Below are 19,606 nucleotides of genomic sequence, written 5' to 3'. Positions count from 1 at the left end.
ACTGCAGATCTTCCCCATGAAGCACTTGATGCTGCCTCGAAGTACACTTAACAGAATTCCTGTTGTGGCTCAGCGGAAAACAAATCTGACTAGCATTCATGAGGACGCAGGTTCGATCCCTGATCTTGCCGAGCGGATTAAGGATCCAGTGTTGCGGTGAGCTGTGGTGTAGGTTGAAGACACGGCTTGGGTCTGGCATCGCTGTGGCTGTGGCCAGAGGCTACAGCCCCGATTCGACTGCTAGCCTGGGAACCTCCATATGCCGAGATGCAGCCCTAAAAAGACACAAAAGAAAAAAGAAAGAAAGTTCAAGGATTAACTGTAAAATGTGCTCAAAATTATAATAGGGTTAATAACAGCAAACAGAGCAACCCTAGCTTTGCCAACACACGAATTTACTACTAACCAAATCAACCTAGAGTGGAAGTACAGAAACTAATATTCCAAAAGACCGGTCCAATCCTAGTTTAGTCACTTGTTAATGAGACAATAGACCAATTAACCTATCAAATCATTAGTTTCCTTATCTGTAAAATGAGAATGAGAAATGGTTACGTCAACAGACTCTTATAAGGATTGAGATTTCATGTTATGTGCATACAATGTAACTTTTACCATACTTACAGACTTAAATTTATTTCCAAAAATACAAAGTATATATGACAAAATATCAACACTTGTTCTTTCTGGGTGGTAGGTTTACAAGTTCCTATTTTTCTGTATTTTTTTAAACTTTCCAAGATAAAGAGAAATGAAAGTATTGATGTTATCTATGTTTAATACACATGTAAGGAAATCACTTCATGCTGTGAGTCTTCAGCAAATGAACCACATGCATTTTCAACAGAATCTTTGGAATAGTGGTTTAGAGCAGGAAGTATTATGCAAACATAACCAAAGAAGGTCAGAGATGTAAAAGACCTCTGAAATCGATCTAAACCTCTATTTTCCAGGTGAGAACATAGCCCGAGTGGTTTTTCAAAGTTATATTTCATTAGTTAATGCCAACTCCAACAAAAACATCCTGATCCTGGCTCCTGAAGCGGTCTTTGGAGTTAAATATCACATTTGAAAAATGATTTTTTAAAAAACTTTCAAAGTCTAATTTTATGGCACAATTTTACAATGCAAACTCGTCCTATTTAATTTTCTGCATTCTGCTGAATGGTTTTGTTTTGTCACAACGCTGGCAAACTTGTCTTCATAAACAAAGTACGCTGATTTCCAAGAATAAAGAGTTTAAATTTTAACACAGAAAAATTCAGTTGCTCAAGAGTCCTTACCATTTAGTATGAATCCAAAAGTCATAAAAAGCATAAACTATTTATTACTTTCTATAGTATATGCGGCACATAGAAAACAAAAAATTTCTTCAACTTGAAGAAATAAATCTGTTATAATGGAAACCTTATTTAAAAGTTTATCTTTGGAAAACGATTCAGACTTCTATATTAAAATCTATAGACTTAAATGTCCAAATTGTATAGTAATGATAAATTTGAAATTATTCTTTAACATTTTTTCAGAAAGAATTCTAGGAGTTCCTGCTCAGCGGAAACAAATTTGACTAGCATCCATGAGGATGCAGGTTCGATCCTTGGCCTCACTCAGTGGGTTAAGGATCCGGCGTTGCTGTGAACTGTGGGGTAGGTTGCAGACACGGCTTGGATCCCAAGTTGCTGTAGCTGTGGTGTAGGCCAGCAGCCGTAGCTCCAATTCGACCCCTAACCTGGGAACTTCCATATGCCACGGGCATAGCCCTTAAAAAAAAAAAAAAGGAAAGAAGAGTTCTAAACTGAGGAGATCATCACAACCAACTTGGTGGGCTATATGTCCAGGATTATCAGCTAATTTTACATTACCAGGAAACATCTGAATTAAAAACAAAAAACTTTCGAGATTTAAAAGCACCACTTGAAATAATTTGGCATTTTAGGGTCTTGCATTCTGTTTCCTGACAAATCAGTCAAAGGACTTAGGAAACTACCAACTAGCACAGCACCCAAAGTAGTTTAAAACAATAACAGATAAAACTCCTGAGTGTAGTTTCCCATAGCTTAGTTTTCCAGTTTTCCACAGGACTAGTGATGTCAAAAATGTATATTATGGAAAGGAAACACCAGGTTTAATAATTATAAAATATGTACAAAGCTCCAACATTCCCCAAAGATACAATTCAAGTCACAATTGAATTATAAATGTAATTGGATACTTTGATATAATGAAACAGCCTAGCTGGTTTAAAAAGAAGTATGTAAACCATAAAAGATAAAAAGCATTTAAAAATACACAACAAAATTCTAACCAGTAGGTTTCAACTTTGATTTTTAAAAAAGTAAACATGTATTTACAATCTTCAAATTTCACACATCTGTTACTTTTACGTGATCTTTATTACCAGGATAACATGAAATACAAACCTCTTAAGCATTTATACACAGAAAAAAAATTAATAGGAGGCCTGGTGGAATGCACTATCTGTAGTAGCTGAAATATGAAAAGGCCAGGGACTTTATCCATGCAGTCATAAAACAGACTTAACCAAAACTGCAAGCTAGAAAACAAGCAGTTTCACTTCAGAGACTTTATTGCAGGGGCCCAATTTCCTTATCTGAAGAGAAATGATGAGAGAGAACAGTTATCGGAAGGGCGAATTCTGGGAGACCCAAAGAGTACATTTTAGGTATTAGGACCTGATTGCCTAGAGTGTCAAAGTTCACAGTTCACTCCCGGACCGTCCCTAAAGATTTAAAAACTTTAAACAACAGTGAGTTCTTAACACAAGAACCAATGTTTAAAGCATAAAATCCTTTCTTTGGAGTTCCCCTTGTGGCTCAGTGGAAACGAACCCGACTAGCATCCATGAGGATGCAGGTTCAATCCGTGGCCCCGCTCAGTGGGTTGAAGGATCTGGCATTGCTGTGGCTGTGGCGTAGGCCGGCAGCTGTAGCTCAGTTTAGACCCCTAGCCTGGGAACTTCCATATGGCATGGGGGCAGCCCTAAAAAACAAACAAAACAGATAGACAAACAAAAATCCTTCCTTGGAGTGTTCAGACCAGTTGATTATCAAAAGCTATTTATAAAATGCTTCAATACTGATGATATTAAAGCTACCAAATCTCCGTAATGACCAGAAAGGTTTGGCCTCCTGGGTCAGAGTCCAGTGTCATTTTGACTCCTGACAACACTGCAGAGATGTCAGATCAGATACTTCTTAATCTCTCAAACAAGGTGGCCTCTGCCTCCTATGTTTTCCTTCGATCATAATCTCCAACCATCTTCTTGATGTGTGACAATTTGCTCTTCAACTGCTTGCAATAATTCCTCTTACTTTTGTAATCCGCAGACTAAAAAGGGAAACAAACAAATTATTGAGTAAATTTAACAAAATAAAAACACACGAGTTATGTGCTAGCTGCTGGCAAGGCAGAGGTGAACAAAGAAACATGAGAATTAGTCATAAAGAACTGCTAAGAGTGGTAAATAAAGTAATTCTTTAGGTACCTGGCAGGATCTGTAACCGCATGAGCAGCTGATTCTTTTTCAAGCCTATCTTCTAACCTGAGTTTACAAGGATACACTCATTTCTAACGATTTGTAAAGTCATCAAGAGAAAATTTATTGGCCAGGGATCAAACCTGCGCCTCACAGATGCTAGTCAGATTCATTAACCACTGAGCCATAACGGCAACTCCCCTATATACACACTTTTAAACTCAAATGTAAATGTGTGACATTATGTAATTTAAAAAAATTAATACAGAATCTTTCAAAAACCAAAACAGTTTTAAGTCAATAAGGACTGATGATGCCGAGTGGTGGCAAGGATATGAGCAACAGGAAACTACACTGTTGGTGGGAATATAAACTGGCACAAACCAGGAACGCTGGTGGCAGCTCCTACCCAAGGCTGGATCCGCACTTGCTCAACAACCCTGCAATTTCACACCTATGTATATACCTAGCAAATGTGTGCCCCCGGTGCAGAGACACTTAAAAATGAACCACCACTCATGCCACCACATGAATGGAGCTCACAAACAATACTGAGCAAAGGAATTACAAAATCCATATGGTATGATTCTATTTACATAAAATTCAAAATAGGCAATACTAATCCATGATGTTAGAATTTAGGATGGTGGTTACTTCTGGGGTGAGTGTAAAACTGGAAAAGTGGACAAGGGGTACTAGGAAATGTACTTCTGTTTTTGTTTTTTTTTTTATTATGCCCACAACACGTGGAAATTCCTGGGCAAGAGACCAAACCTGTGCCGCAATAGGAACCCAAGCCGCTGCAGCCAAATCCTTAACTTGGTGTGCCACAAGGAAACTCCCCAAATGTAACACTTTATCGGGCGTGCCAGGCACAAAGGTGTGTGGTTCCTTTGTGAAAATTTACCAAGTTGTACATTTATGATCTATGTACTTTTTTGTATGTATACTTCAAACTAAAAAAAAAAAAATTTTTTTTGTTTTAAGGCTGCACCTGCGGCATACGGAGGTTCCCGGGCTAGGGGTCTAATTGGAGCTACAGCTGCCGGCCTACACCACAGCCACAGCAACGTGAGATCTGAGCCGTGACTGCAACGTACACCACAGCTCATGTCAATGCCAGATCCCTAACCCATTGAGCAAGGCCAATGATTGAACCCGCAACCTCACGGTCCCTAGTTGGATTTGTTTCCTATGTGCCACGATGGGAACTCCTCAAACTAAAACAAATTTTTTTTATAAAATCAGTGCTGGTTATAGCTGCAAACAACTGAAATGAAGGATCCAACTTAGTACAGTTTTCATCTTGCAATTATAGGGTCTTTTGTTCATAGTCAGTGCATATGTGGCAACATATTCATAGCCATTCTAAAGGTTAAAGGAAAAACATAGAATAAAGAAGTTCTTCCTAAAAGAATCTTAGAAGCCAACATACTTACTCCCTTAACTTGCTTCAGTCTATTGTATTCATCAGCAGCAGCCTATTAATGAGAAACAAAGGAATGTGTTTAGTGGGGAATTTTCTCTTTCAAAAACAACACTTCTGATGTATCTTGGAGCTAAAAATGCCAGCTTATGACAAAAATATAAGAGAATTAAAATAACGAAGTCTTAAAGTTCTCCAAGCTATTAGGGAGTTTTATGACCTTAAGGTACTTCTCACGTTCCATTTGCACAGGAGCAGGTAACTTTGTTCCGCTGCCTCCCATCCACCCCCGTGCCAGTCTATGTGCCACACCGACACAGAGAGGTTTGTTATTCAAGCCCAGCTCTGAAGAGGTTACATCCCATTATAAAGCTGGTCTGAGCATCCCATTAACCTCCCTACTCATCTAGTTGCCTGCCTTTCCAGTCTCAGTGCCCACCATGTGCAATCCCTTTAAAAAAATTAAGCGCATTAATGCTTCCAGATTTCCATCGTGGTCCCCTTACAGCTGCATTCATGTACCCCGCCTACTGTCTGGAGAATTTGTAGTGGTTACCATTCAATGAAGCCTCCCCTCAACAATCCAGGCCCTCAGTCAACTTTGTTCCTTCTCCGAGCAGTGAGTTACTGTACTTTCTATACATAATGTAAATATGGCATCAGTCCCATTGCCTGAGCTGTTTAGGTGTCAGTCTCTCTCTTTGAATACGAGCTCTTTGAGGGCAGATACGAGCTCTTTGAGGGCAGACACGTAGTAACCTTTCTAACCGCAGCAGTTCCACATCAAGAACATAGTAACAGTGAAAACATTTCCTGGACTGAGAAAGGTACATGATACCATCCAGAAGACATCAAAGAAAACAATTCAACACTGAAAAGCAGATCACCCCAATTAAAAACGGCAAAGAGTCTTTTATAAAATGACCATGAAGTGCCACTAAATATTTGATGCGGTAAAAAGTTTAAATTCTAGTATCTAAGACACAAGGCACTATTCTTTCAGGCACAAAATGTTAGAGATTTGTGGGTCAAAGGAGCCCTCTAGAGCATAACCAGAGGGAATTCAGCCAATATAATTTTTTGCCTTTTTTAAAAAATTACTGTTGATTTACAATGCTGTGGGAATTTCTGCTGTACAGCAAAGTGACCTAGTTATTTATATATATACATATATATATACATATACATATATATATATACATATACATATATATACATATATATGTATATATAAAACTTTCCTTTTCTTACACTATCTTCCATCACGGTCTATCCATCAACTGATATAATCTTTCTGCAGGGCAGCTTTGCAATGGAGGTTTAAATGTACATAACCTCTGACTCAGCTACTTCACATTCTGGAATTCATTCCAGCGTATCAGTGGACAAGTGGGCAAGGATGGAGAGGTTCACCCATTGGCACTAGGAGGGGCAGAGTGTATGTGCGGCAAGTGGGAGACATACCTAAATGTTTGTTCATACAGGATGACTCTTGATTATGGCACAACCACAAAATTGAAAATCGTGGAGTTATTTATGTATTTATTTGCCTTTTAGGGCCACACCTGAGGCATATGGAAGTTCCCAGGCTAGGAGTCAAATCGGAGCCACAGCTGCCAGCCTACACCACAGCCACAGCAACACCAGATCCGAGCCATGTCAGTGACCTACCCCACAGCTCATGGCAACGCCAGATCCTTAACCCACTGAGCGAGGCCAGGGATAGAACCCACATCCTCATGGATCCTAGTCAAGTTCATTAATTGCTGAGCCACGAAGGAAATTCAAAAGTTATTTTTTTAAAACATAAAATTATTTTCTAAGTAGATCTTTATTACTGACATGAAACAATAATCATAAACTGTTGGAATAAAAAAGCAGGATATAATTAATGACAGAAAGTATTTAAAAAGAAAAACCTTGGAGCTCCCATCGTGGCACAGCGGAAATGAATCCCACTAGGAACCATGAGGTTGTGGGTTCGATCCCTGGACTCACTCAGTGGGTTAAGGATCTGGCGTTGCCGTGAGCTCTGGTGTAGGTCGCAGATGTGGCTCAGATCTGGCATGGCTGTGGCTGTGGCGTAAGCCAGCAGCAACAGCTCCGATTCGACCCCTAGCCTGGGAACCTTCATATACCAGGGGAGCGGCCCTAAAATGACAAAAAGACAAAAAAAAAAAAAAAAAAAAAAAAAGAAAAAGCTTCACAATGATGGGGGGGTATGTCAAATAAAGGCAGGAGACAACTTCAAGAGTTCCCAAGAGTCCACGCCATAACTGAATTGACAAAACTAAGTAGTGTTGGATTATAACCCAAAGTAAAAAAGAGTATCCAGGAATCTAAACCGATAGAAATGACTAAATATATGGGAGGAAGTGACAGATTCCCCAGGCAGATGAATTCCAAAAAATGTGTGTAGGTCTACTGCCCTTAAAGAGCTGGAGCATCTTTGCCCAATTCTTAAGTGTGACCTATGTATAGTGACTTTCTTCCAGAGAATCCAATATGGAAGGGGAATTAAAAAGGAAAGAGTAACTTTACAAGGACAAACACTACCCTAGCCAGGTGACCAAGAAAAAAAAAAATGAAACAGACAAACTCAACAAACTATAAACTACTATTGAGTAAAAAAGCAGGAAGGATATAAATAAAACATAGAACATGATTCTTTAATTTTTTTTTTTTTTTTTTTTTTTTTTTTTAGGGCTGCACCTGTGGCATATGGAGGTTCCCAGGCTAGGGGTCTAATTGGAGCTGTAGCCACGAGCCTCTGCCACAGCCACAGCAACACCAGATCTGAGCCTCATCTGCGACCCACACTACAGCTCATGACAATGTCGGATCCTTCACCCACTGAGCGAGGCCAGGGATTGAACACTCAACTTCATGGTTCCTAGTCGGATTCGTTTCCATTGTGCCACGACAGGAATTCCTGGAAAGACTTTCATCCTAGACTTGATTTCCACTACTCTCAGTGAGATTACAATTGAATAATAACTAGCAAAACCTGTATCAACATTACAAAGGATATGAAGGAAATTGTGTCTCCCCAGAGTAGAATACAATTCTATGTAACATGTACTTATTGGGTTTGCATTTACCATGTACTCTTCACTTTCTTCTCTATAATCATCCAGCTCTTTATCCAGTCGAGAGAGCTCTTTATTGATCTCATCAAGTTCTGCTTGTAAGCTCTTGTACTCCTGCAGGCCACTGTCAAAATTTCTCTTGTAGAGTTGCCTTTGTTGATCTGAAGTGATGGGTGGATATTCCCTAAAAATTGAGTAAGAAAATGACTGCTTGTGTATCCTTTGCAGACATAAGACCTGGGGCTTCTTTCTCGAAGAAAACAAACTTGGTGGGATGTGTGGAGAACAACGTGCTCTTGCTTTGTTTTTGTTGTCATTGTTTAGACAACAAAGGTGAGATACCAATAAGCACTTTTAAGAATGATTACACTTTTTAGATCACTGTTCATGTTTTTTAAAAAAACTATGCATACTTAATTTTTTTTTTTTTTTTCTTTTTTAGATGGCTGCATCCATGGCATATGGAAGTTCCTGGGCCAGAGACCGAATGAGCCCAAGCCATAGCTTTGACTTACAACATAGCTGAGGCAGCACTGGGTCCTTTAACCCACTGTGCTGGGCTGGGGAACCCAAACCTCAGCAACAACCTGAGCCAATGCAGCTGGATTCTTAACCCACTGTGCCATGGCGGCAACTCCTATACCAGCTCTTTACATGTGACGGTGAGGCTATTAACCCTTAATCCATTGAGGAAATACTCTGATGAACTGTTTCACAGGACTAAGGAACTTTACAGCAATGTGGAATTTTACTTTATTTTTGTTTTGGCCATGTCCATGGCATGTGGACACGTCCTGGGCCACGGATCAAACCCAAGCTACTGCAGTGACAACGCCAGATCCTTAACCCAGTGTGCCATAAGATAACTCCACAATATGGCATTTTGAATGTTAGATCTAAGACAGCCTAAATATCTCCATTTTACAGAGTGGAGAAATTAAATGATATGCTCAGAAGGGAAATGAGAATTCGGGATTCCTAACAATTGTCATTTAAATCTTGCATGATAAGATGGCTGAACCAGACCAAAACTTGTGAGGGGGGAGGGAGAGGTAACAAATAAGAGCTACCAATGAGCGGGGATTTCTGGCCGTACCTGCTCCACCCACCTCTCTGAACACCTCAAGAAGCAATGTTTTGATTAACTATAATTCATACAGCCAGTGTTTCCGATGTGTGTCCCATTCCTCAGAACGTGGGCCAAAAAAAAAAAAAAAAAAGCCTACCGTTCAGACACGAGGACAGCTGGCAATGACGGACTGTAACAAAATCACTGACACACCAGGTCATTTGACCATGACACTGAATTGTTAACTCAATTGTTTACAAAAGTGTTTGCCAGAGTCCTTTGGATTAAACTTTCAAAAGAATCTCTGGTCTCATCGTGAAAACTTAACTTAAACGTACATGCCAAAGGAAAACCCTAGCACTGGTCTGGGATTTTCATAAATAGTAAAACCAAGTTCCTCTGTACTGTATTTTGCTCATGTGAAAGACCTTGCTTGGGTGACTACGGGTAGAAGTAGGAGCACCCGCCAAGGTCATCAGCCATTCCGTGGGGGCGATCAAAGCGTTAAGACATGTTTTGAAACCCCCGTGTTCTTCAGCCAAACACACAACCTCCACGTCAATGTTTATTATGAAAGAGTACTAAGGGGAAAAATCTAGCACAACACCTTCTCTTGTCCTGGTTGGCAAAGAAGGAAGTGTATCACCCACCCCCGTAGAGGAAGCAACACCACCAACACCCAGTGGGGCCAGGCCAACAATCAGATGTGCAAGTGGTCCCAGCAAGCAGCAGCCCGGTACCTGATCCAGTCTTCCTCCAGCTCGTCGCAGGACTCGCCGCCCGTCGTGTAGTCTGTCTCGTAATGGTCTTGCTCTGATCTCCTAGACTTTCCTGCTCTGCCCTTTGCGGGAGCCCGTTTTGAAGACGCCTCCAAGTTACCACTGCTGCTGTAATGAGGCTGCCTGAGGTCCTCCACGGGGGACATCAGTGGAAGTTCCTGAACCACTTCCGGCACCCTAACAAAACAGGAATCGTCTGTCAGTGAGCACCGTGATCACAGAGGGCGACAGTAAGGGCTGAGACCCCTACACGTGGGCGCAGCCCCTCAAGCAGCCACACGCCCAATACTGAGCAGATCCCTCAATTCCGCACCAGCTCAGCCCCTCTAACACACACAACCAGCTGTAAGGCTCTGATGTAAGGGGAGCACACCAGTAATCTTTCTAAAGAAAATGGATGTGAGATTTCACTTTAGGAAAGCCATGCTGATCTGGGAGACGTGTTGACCTGTGCCAGGGACTTACTCCACAAAAGGCTGTTAGGAAACTAACAGTCATGATGCTTCTCTATAGGTTCTTCCAGTTCCATGGAATGCTGAGCAAGGAGAGGAATGCACACACCTATCTACCTTTGGAAGCTGACCCTCAGAGATAAGCTCCTGGAGATATTAATTTTAGACTTCTATATATCAATTCTCTTTTCAAGATCCAATTTTTTTTTTTTTTTTCCTTTTAGGGTCTGACCCACAGCATATGGAGGTTCCCAGGCTAGGGGTCCAATCGGAGTTGTAGCCCCTGGCCTACGCCACAGCCACAGCAATGCCAGATCCAAGGCGCGTCTGCGACCTATACCACAGCTCATGGCAACGTTGGAACCTTAACCCACTGAGCAAAGCCAGGGATTGAACCTGCATCCTCAAGGATGCTACTCAGATTCGTTTCCGCTGAGCCACAGATACAATGTTGAAGAACTAAAAAGTACTAAAAATTAAAAAAAAAAAACTAAAATAAAAGGTTTATAGTGTGAGAAAGAGCTCATTAGGACTTCTTTTCAAAATTGCTCTGTTAATCCTGAAGTCACGTAGAATGAAATGGTAGGGTTACCATTATCCTTATTTTTCTAATGCTATTATTTAATATTGCATCAGATGTTTAATCACGTATAATGTTTCTGCTACAAGCGGGAAAACAAAGCCTAACACAGAATAAAAGACCAAGAGCTGCGGCAACTCTTCTGTGGTAGACTACTAACAGAAATGCAAAGCTTCATTCTCCTGTAGCAGAGCTGGAGAAGGGCAAGGAGAGAGACAGGAGATAAAGCGCCCGAGACTTTCCTGTATCAGCCTTGCTAGTCAAATCAACTATTAAAAAGTGTGAATAATTTTTTTTTTTTCTCATTGCTTTCAACTTATAGAAGCTGCCACCTGGAGCTTTATGCATGAGATGGATTCTGTTTTCTAGGTGATCCAGAACTGCTTGGTTCTGTTGTCAAAGTCTTAATTTCTAATCTCACTTATTAATTTCTTGAAGGCTCCTAAAGCTTTTCAGTGGGGAGGGGTGTAACTGCGGGTGGTGCTGGTATTTATTTCTTCTAAATTTATCCATGTTAACAAGGCTTTGTGTGTTCTGTTAATACCACTGCTAAAGGAAGGAAAATGTGACTTTCTCCATGAGTCAATGATTAATGAGTTCCTAGACACTCTGCCAAAACTGCCAGGTACTGTGCTTCTAGCTTTGAGGTGGCAAACGAAAGCTTTAGAATGCACTGTGTCTGTCTGAGGGATCGGGAGTCAAAGGAAGAGGATGCAAAAGGGCAAAGGAATTAAAAAAAAAAATCATAGCAGGCTCTTCCCATAAATTTATATTGAGAGGGTACGTCTTTACTTTAGAAGATTTCCATCTCCTCTCTTCCTAAACCCTTTTAAACACCAAAGAGTAACTTGATACAGCATGAAAGCTAAAAAGAAAATGCTTAGCAAGAAAAGTATTCGCCAACTTAGGAGTTAGAGGATATGTGCACTCTCAGTCATCTTCAAACCTACTTTTTGACGATGAGGTGAAAACATGCACAACCCAGGAGAGGTAAGCAACTGTGTACATTCCTCAGTATCTGACTGAGTTGCCTACGTGTAGGAAAAACTTCGCCTTCCAGCAGCTGCTGACATCTTTCTTTTGCACTCCCTCGTTTTATTCTCACCCACACACCACCCCCTCACTGCCTTGGCTGCTCCTAGCTCACCCTGCCAGGGTAGGTATTATGCCTTTTCTGCTGCCCCTGGCAGAGAGACTACCACCTCCAGGGGAACACGGACTCCGGAGGACCTGGCCCAGTACTGTGCACCTGGCAGGGGTTCCAGGTACTTACTGAATTGAAAACACCTCCACAAGATCCTCGCTCCTGAGGACAGCCAGAATCAGTGGAGAGAGAGAAACAATGCATGATCACATCAGTGTCATGACTGTTTGAATGACACCCATGATATACACGGGGTTTTAGAACTGCCACTGTCATTGAGGACAATACCTGAGCATGGCCGATCGGAAAACTCCTTCTTCCTGGACTCAAAAAGGGCCAATGCGAATCTTCCAATAGATTTGATATGGTAAACTTTGGGAAAGGAAATGCCATTTTTTGAATTCAGTGCTAGAAGATCAAGGTAGCCTGGGGAATATATACATGACCAACCTGCTACACAGAAGCTCTACTGAGAATAAAACCAGCAGAGCAACAAGAGCCCTGATATCTTCTGAGTCCCTGGGTCATGAAGTTAGCACCATCACCGGGCCTTAATTCCTACAACTTGCATACAAATCCCAACAGATTATCCTATCAGCCTAAACACTGCTACCAAACAAAGGTCTCATTCGAAGGTGTCAGCCTGCCTTCAGAGCTCTGCATCACATCAACACTCTTTGATCTACAAAGGTTTTTTTGATTTTTGTCTTTTTAGGGTCCCACCTGTGGCATATAGAGGTTCCGAGGCTAGGGGTCAAATCGGAGCTGTAGCCGCTGGCCTACGCTACAGCCACAGCAATGCGAGATCTGAGCAGCATCTGCAACCTACACCACAGCTCATGGCAACACCAGATCCTTAACCCACTGAGCAAGGCCAGGGATCGAACCTGTGTCCTCATGGATACTAGTCAGATTCATTTCCCCTGAGCCATGATGGGAACTCCTGATCTATAAAGGTTAATTTACCCTGGGTGTGGACAAGATAGTAGGGAGTGTCCCTACTATCTCCCCAAATCACTCAGAAAACGTGGAGGAGCAAGAATTTTCAGTTAAATTCAGCTATCTCCTAATCTCGGATTAATTCTAACTTCCTTAAAAGGTATATTGGAACTCCTGTTGTGGCTCAGTGGGTTAAGACATAGTCTCCATGAGGATGTGGGTTCAATCCCTGGCCTTGTTCACTGGGTTAAGGGTCCAGCGTTGCTGTGAGCTGAGGTGTAGGTTGCAGGTGGAGCTTGGATCTGGTATTTCTGTGGCTGTGGTGTGTAGGCCCGGAGCTGTAGCTCCAATTTGACCCCTAGCCTAGGAAATTCCATATGCCCCAGTGAGGCCATAGAAAAAAATTCTAAGATATAGGACATCATGATGAGCAAAAGGAGCCAGATACAAAAATAATTACCACATAATCAATTCCATTCTGTAAGAACCCCAATAAGGTGACTGGCATCAAGACAGCGGTGGAGGAAGGACTATTCATGGAGAAAAGGCACAAGAGGCCTGCCTTGTTTTTGGCCACACCCCAATATGAAAAGGTTCCTAGGCCAGGGATCCAGTCCACACAGCTATAACCAGAGCCATGGTAGTGACGCCACAGGATCCTTAGCCTGCTGAGCCATGAGGGATCCTTAGCCTGCTGAGCCATGAGGGAACTCCAAGGAGAGCTTTCAGAGCGCTTGAAATGTCTCTCTCTTGGTGTGTGGTGGTAGTTACTTCAGAGTTCACATGTGTGAAATCTCCTCAAATTACTCAAGATTAATGCTCTCTATGCTTTGGGGGAGAGGTGAAATCTTAATATTCAAGGCGACTTCTTAACATGGACGTCAGGCAGTGTTTCCACTCTAATTCCTTCTCGGTTCACTACAACTGCAAAGGCGAGAGGTGCTGCTGGGTTAACTAAGCACCTTCAAGAAAGCCCGAGGAAGAGTTCCCTGGTTGCTCAGGAGGTTAAGGATTCAGTGTTGTCACTGCTGGGGCTCAGGTCGCTGATGTGGCGTGGGTTTGATCCCTTGCCCAGGAACTTTTGCATGTCACAGGTGTGGCCAAAGAAAAAGAAAAAAAGCCTGAGGAAAGACAGGTGATGAATTAATGTGCATCCCTACCTGGTCCAGGAGGATGTACTCTGAATCCTCCATAGGACAGTGCTCTGCCCAGACAACGCTCAACAACATCTATTACACCCGCAGAGGCTGGGGACTCCTCCCCGCACACACTGCTGTGTTCTTATCCCTCGGCACCACCCCCATCCTCCCCTTTTTTGGTTCCTACAACTATCATATTTGCATTTTCTAGACCTTCAAAAAACCTCTGGGGTGTAGGTTGGGAGTATAACTGGTACAATCCTTATGGAGCACAATTTGACTACATCTACATCCATTAAATTGAAACATGCAATAGCCTTTAACCCCGCAGTTCTGCTTTTAATATTTTTTTCCTCCAGATACATCCACATACTTGCCAAGTGGTGAATGTACAAGTGTATTCCCTGCAGAGGTCTGTAATAACGAAACACTGGGGAAAAGCCTGCATCAATGTGAGATTAATAAAATAAATCCCAGTCTACCCACATGACGGATTATTATGCAGCTATAAAACAGATCAGGGAACTCTATGTAAATTGAAATGGACAATCACTAAGATTCATGGCTAACAAAATGCATTAAATATGCTAGTATTTTTTATTTTTATTTATTTATTTATTTTGTCTTTTCTAGGGCCACACCGTGGCAAATGGAGCTTCCCAGGCTAGGGGTCTAATCGGAGCTGCAGCTGCTGGCCTACGCCACAGCCACAGCAACGCCAGATCCGAGCCATGTCTTTGACCTACACCACAGCTCACGGCAATGCCGGATCCTTATCCCACTGAGTGAGGCCAGAGATCGAACCCACAACCTCATGGTTCCTAGTCGGATTTGTGAACCACTGCACCCTGAGAGGAACTCCAAATATGCTAGTATTTTTAAAAAGGAAAAAATAACCAATGTACATATGTGACCAGCATACTTATTTAAAAATACCCTCTGGAAGGACATAAAAGAAACTGGTAACACAAGCTGCCCCTAGGGAAAGGAACTAGACAACTGGGGACAAAAGGTATCCTCTTTTTTTCCTTTTGAATTTTACGTCATGAATGTACTGGCTTATTCAAGAATAAGATTTTTAAACTGTTCCAGAGGAATTTGTGAAAATATCTTGGTTTCCATGAAAAGGGACAGCACATGGGAATGCTGTTTAACCCTGCAGGCCTCACAATCAATTTGGAGGCACAGCTGGTTCCAAGATGCAGTTTATTTATTCTGCACACATGAAAGTCACGCAAACAAGAGCTTGAAACTTTTACATGGATTGCATCTCTACCGGGTACCTCACGTACGCTGGTTTTTGTCAAAATCCAGTGAAAAGACAGAGAACAGAGAAAATGCTCTTCCCCAAATCATTCACAACTGAAACCAAGAGCAAGGTGGATTCTGCAGACCAAAGCAAAATATACAGAAGGTAAGACCGAATGCCGGTCTGCTACCAAATTCCCTTGCAGGGTAATAATAAAACCTATTATCTTCAGACTGATCCCATACTTAATTCAGCTGCTGGTGTCATCTTACAGGGCTCCAGGCACCCCAACTACTGTGCACTCAGTGGATCTCCACAAACTCGACCCACTAAGTCGGGGTAGGGGTTGGAGATAAAAGTGAAGTAACTGTCCAGCAGATATACCTTTAGCTTAGAAGGATCAAATTAGCTAAGGAGAAGGTTTATTTTTTTTAGGTCTACAAAGGAATTTGGAGTTCTAGAATTATATATACAGGAACACTATCTTACCATCCTTGGGCAATAATTATATCCAAGTTTTTAAAAATATGGAGCCTACTCTTACCAGACATTAAGCTGAATTTAGAATGAGGGCCTCGGGGTAACCTAAAACAGCCCAGTTACCATTTCAGCAACCTGAATGGCACCTACTCTGGGCCAGAAACCCACTGTGAGATTTTTTACACCACATGTAGCAAAATCTAGAGTTCTTATCAGCTTCATGTCCCCCATGAACACAGACGATCGAGCATAATAAATGAGATCTCAGAATTCCTGAATCCAGGAGTTCCCATTGTGGCTCAGCGTTATGAACCCAATTAGTATCCACGAGGATGTGGGTGTGATCCCTGGCCTCCCTGGCCTCCTTGCTTAATGGGTTAAGGACCTGGTGCTGCCATAAGCTGTGGTATAGGTCAAAGATTCGGCTCAGATCCTGCGTTGCCGTGGCTGTGGTGTAGTCCCATAGCCGTAGCTCTAATTCGACCCCTAGTCTGGGAACTTTCATATGCTGCAAGTGCTGCTTTAAGAAGCAAAAAAACTCAAAAAAAAAAAAAAAAAAAAAAACAACCCTGAATCCAAATGAAGTCTTCCAGTTTAAGAAAAATATATGTGGACAGGGTTGATATATGAGCAATCTCTCCCTTCCATTAATGACATCTAATAATTACAGGCAGAAGGAGAAACCAAGAACCACGCCTAGCTCTGCCATCAATCAGTAACACCCTTTCACCCTCACCAGAACTTCAAAACCAGAAATAGGAAGGAGAACCACATTCCAACCCCACCTACAAAGCAGTTAGTCTCCAGCCTTTGTGCAAAATGGGAGACTTTTTTTTTTAAAGGTGCATAGCACAAAACAGCAACTGATTTATAAACACATGCAGATACTCATTATTTTTCAAACTCATCCCAGGAAAAGAAGGACCATGCTACTTACGGTGTTGATTTATACGAAGACTCTGGATATGGCCGCTTCTCGTTCACTTTCCCGTTGGACGAGTAGGCCATGGGGCTGTCCACTCTCTCCGCATAGTCCGAAAGGGGAGGAGGCATGTCTTGGGTGCCTGCCGACACGTTTTTAACCTAAGGAAATGGCCCCAAGAAACAGTTATTATTTAGCCTGTAACTTAAAGGGAGAAGAAATGGAGGAAAAATATATATGCAGTCATATAATATTTATTTGGCTCATTAAATATTATTAACCTATCTAACTACCTTGTTATAATATAGTGTTAACAGTCAAATCAGTATTTTTACAAACACAGAAATGATGGTGTTATTAGTTTAACAAATCCAGAATGAATTACAAAGAAGGAAAAAAATCCCAGGGGAGTTCCCCTTGTGGCTGCACCTTAACGAAACCAACTAGTATCTATGAGGACATGGGATTGATCCCTGGCCTCGCTCAGTGGGTTGAGGATCCAGTACTGCTGTGAGCTACCGTGTAACTTGAAGACAAGGCTTGGATTTGGCGTTGCTGTTGCTGTGGTGTAGGCTGGCAGCTATAGCTCCAATTTGACCCCTAGTTCAGGGCCGCAGGGCTCAGCCCTTTTTAGAAAAGAAAAAAAAAAAAAAAAAAAAAATCCCAATTACCTAATTCTCATCCTGATTTGATCAGGTGGAATAATTATCCACCCCATCTTAGGAAGACTAATCTCATTTTACATAGATTAGGTCTGGGTTAGAGGGAGACTGCTAACACGTTCTAAGGTAACTCTTATGCTGCTGTCTGGGCACAGCCATTGGGAAACCAATCTAGGACACAGAACTTGGTTCTTCTTAATCCATTCACCCTACATGAGGAATGTTAAAACCACATTAAGAAGCTCAAGCAGATTTCTGCTATAGTTCTTCACTAAAAGATTAGTTTATTCTCCCTTTACATTCTCAGTGGCTCTATTATTAACAGCCTGTACAGCAAGGTCACATCATCACTACCCTCTCCCCTACCTTCCTTCTTAGTCCATATTTTTGTTTCTTTGTTTTGTTGTTTTGGGCCATGCATAGGTCATGGGCCAAAAAAAAAAAAAAAAAAAAAAAGCTCTGGGGCCAAGGATTGAACACACCACAGCAGCAACCTGAGCCACAGCAGTGATGCCACAGACTTAACCCACCAAGCCACCAGGGAACTCCTTTTCTTATTCCATTCTGATGCGTGAATGAATTTGGTAATACACATGTGAGATCATGCCTTGTTATCATGAAGCGTTTCCCAGAGAATCTTTGGGAGAAAAATTTATATATAATAAGCATAGCCTATTAGATACCTGACACTATCTGTTAGATTTCATACAGTACAGCCAACACTCTTTAAATTTCATCTATAAACCTTTACCTTATTACATATTATTCTACTATAAAAAATAACTGCTAAGCCCAGACAAGTCGCTGAATTGTTTTCAAGTAAAAAAATACAAATATGGTGTGGGGGGAAAACGTAAAATAACTCCAGAAATTATTTGTGAAAAACAGCGACTTTTCAAAAATGGGGAGGGTGGAACTGCTTTAGCTTGGGCTCACTCCAGATCTGCCAACTATGAGTTCCAGAAAGCCTCAGTCTTCATCTGTAAGAAATGAGGAATTCGATATATGGCCAGGAACTTGCACACACCACGAGGAGTGTGGCTCAAAAGCGTCCTGCTTCATGAAGTTGTTTTGACAATTAAATAAGAGGACAAGGTATTTGAGCACAGGGTGTATGAACATACAGTTAAAAATACAGCACAGGGCTTTTAGGAACATAGTTAAAAATTCAGAAGGTACTGGATTCTGTAATTAAAGCACTGGATCTAAACAAAGACTTTTTAGAAGTAGTTGAAGTTGACAGCAGACTTCTAATTGGATTAGTTTGCTATTAGAACTCTTTGCAATTAGATTCAGGATCGACTTCGTCTGTTTCCCTGCCACACACATTTTACATCTGGTTTTCGGTCAAGTGCAGCATTTAAACTTGTCCTGCTCCTTTCCTATCACTGCACTATCACATACCAAAAGGTATTTATTTATCCAGCCCTGGAAGTACATAGAGGTATTTATTCTGGATTGTTTAATATTCCCGTGAGTCAGGAGGAATGGAATCATTTCCTTCTGAAAGTGGAGTTTGGCAGCCATTGGGGAACCAGTGGGTGGGTTGCCAGGGAGTGTGCTCAGATCCCACCACAGGGGGCTGGGTGGGAACCATTCTCGGTGCCCACTGCCTTTCTGAGGACTTGACACCACCACCAAGCTTCACAGGCAAATGCCCCGCCACTCCAAAGGCCTGTTTTTATTCTGGAGACTTCAGGTTTTACAAAACCTCCTTTTCTGAAAAATGCATTTAACATTTCTCCAACTTTGGTTCCCCTTTGCAAATGTAGCATCCGGTGCAGAGCTCACAGGTTCCTACTGAGCCTGGCAAACCGGAAAGTAAAACCTTACAAAAATGTTCTTCCCCCTCTCTTTGCCAGCTAATCCTTCATTGGACTTCAAGTCCTGGCTCACTAGCCAGTAGTGGTGGGGTCACCACCTCCCGGGGGCCTTCCATACATGTCCCTGCCAGGTGAGGCACCTCCCTGTCCTCCGTCTCGCCAGCACCTGTGCACACAAACCTCCCACCTGAGCATGTTCCACCTGCGGACAGACTGCTCCCACACAGCGTGATGCTGCCCCCACACCTCTAACCTCAGTAGGCAGTGGACTCTGCTAAGAACCACTGCTGTCTGCCTGCTTACAACGTGCCACATGCTGAACCCAGAGATCCCTGGGTAGGCACAACCTCAGGGGTG

General features: G+C 42.1%; 1 protein-coding gene across 6 annotated transcripts in view; it reads right to left on the bottom strand.

Annotated features, from left to right (window-relative positions):
• OCLN (occludin) overlaps positions 618–19,606 on the bottom strand; it is a 52,261-nt gene continuing 33,272 nt past the window's right edge. For 5 of the 6 annotated variants that reach the window (XM_005672522.3, XM_005672521.3, XM_005672524.3 and 2 more), the window contains exons 5-9: positions 16,780–16,925; positions 9,821–10,036; positions 8,024–8,195; positions 4,936–4,977; positions 618–3,348 (exon numbers count right to left, since the gene is read on the bottom strand). In XM_005672522.3, the coding sequence (XP_005672579.1) occupies positions 3,247–3,348; positions 4,936–4,977; positions 8,024–8,195; positions 9,821–10,036; positions 16,780–16,925 (678 nt within the window). In that variant the 3' untranslated portion in view covers positions 618–3,246. 6 annotated transcript variants of the gene reach the window in all.

This window comes from Sus scrofa, chromosome 16, assembly GCF_000003025.6.
Source record: "Sus scrofa isolate TJ Tabasco breed Duroc chromosome 16, Sscrofa11.1, whole genome shotgun sequence".
Taxonomy (NCBI): Eukaryota; Metazoa; Chordata; class Mammalia; order Artiodactyla; family Suidae; genus Sus; species Sus scrofa.
The sequence above is the reverse complement of the archived record's forward strand: the minus strand, read 5'-3'. Positions and strand labels throughout refer to the sequence as shown.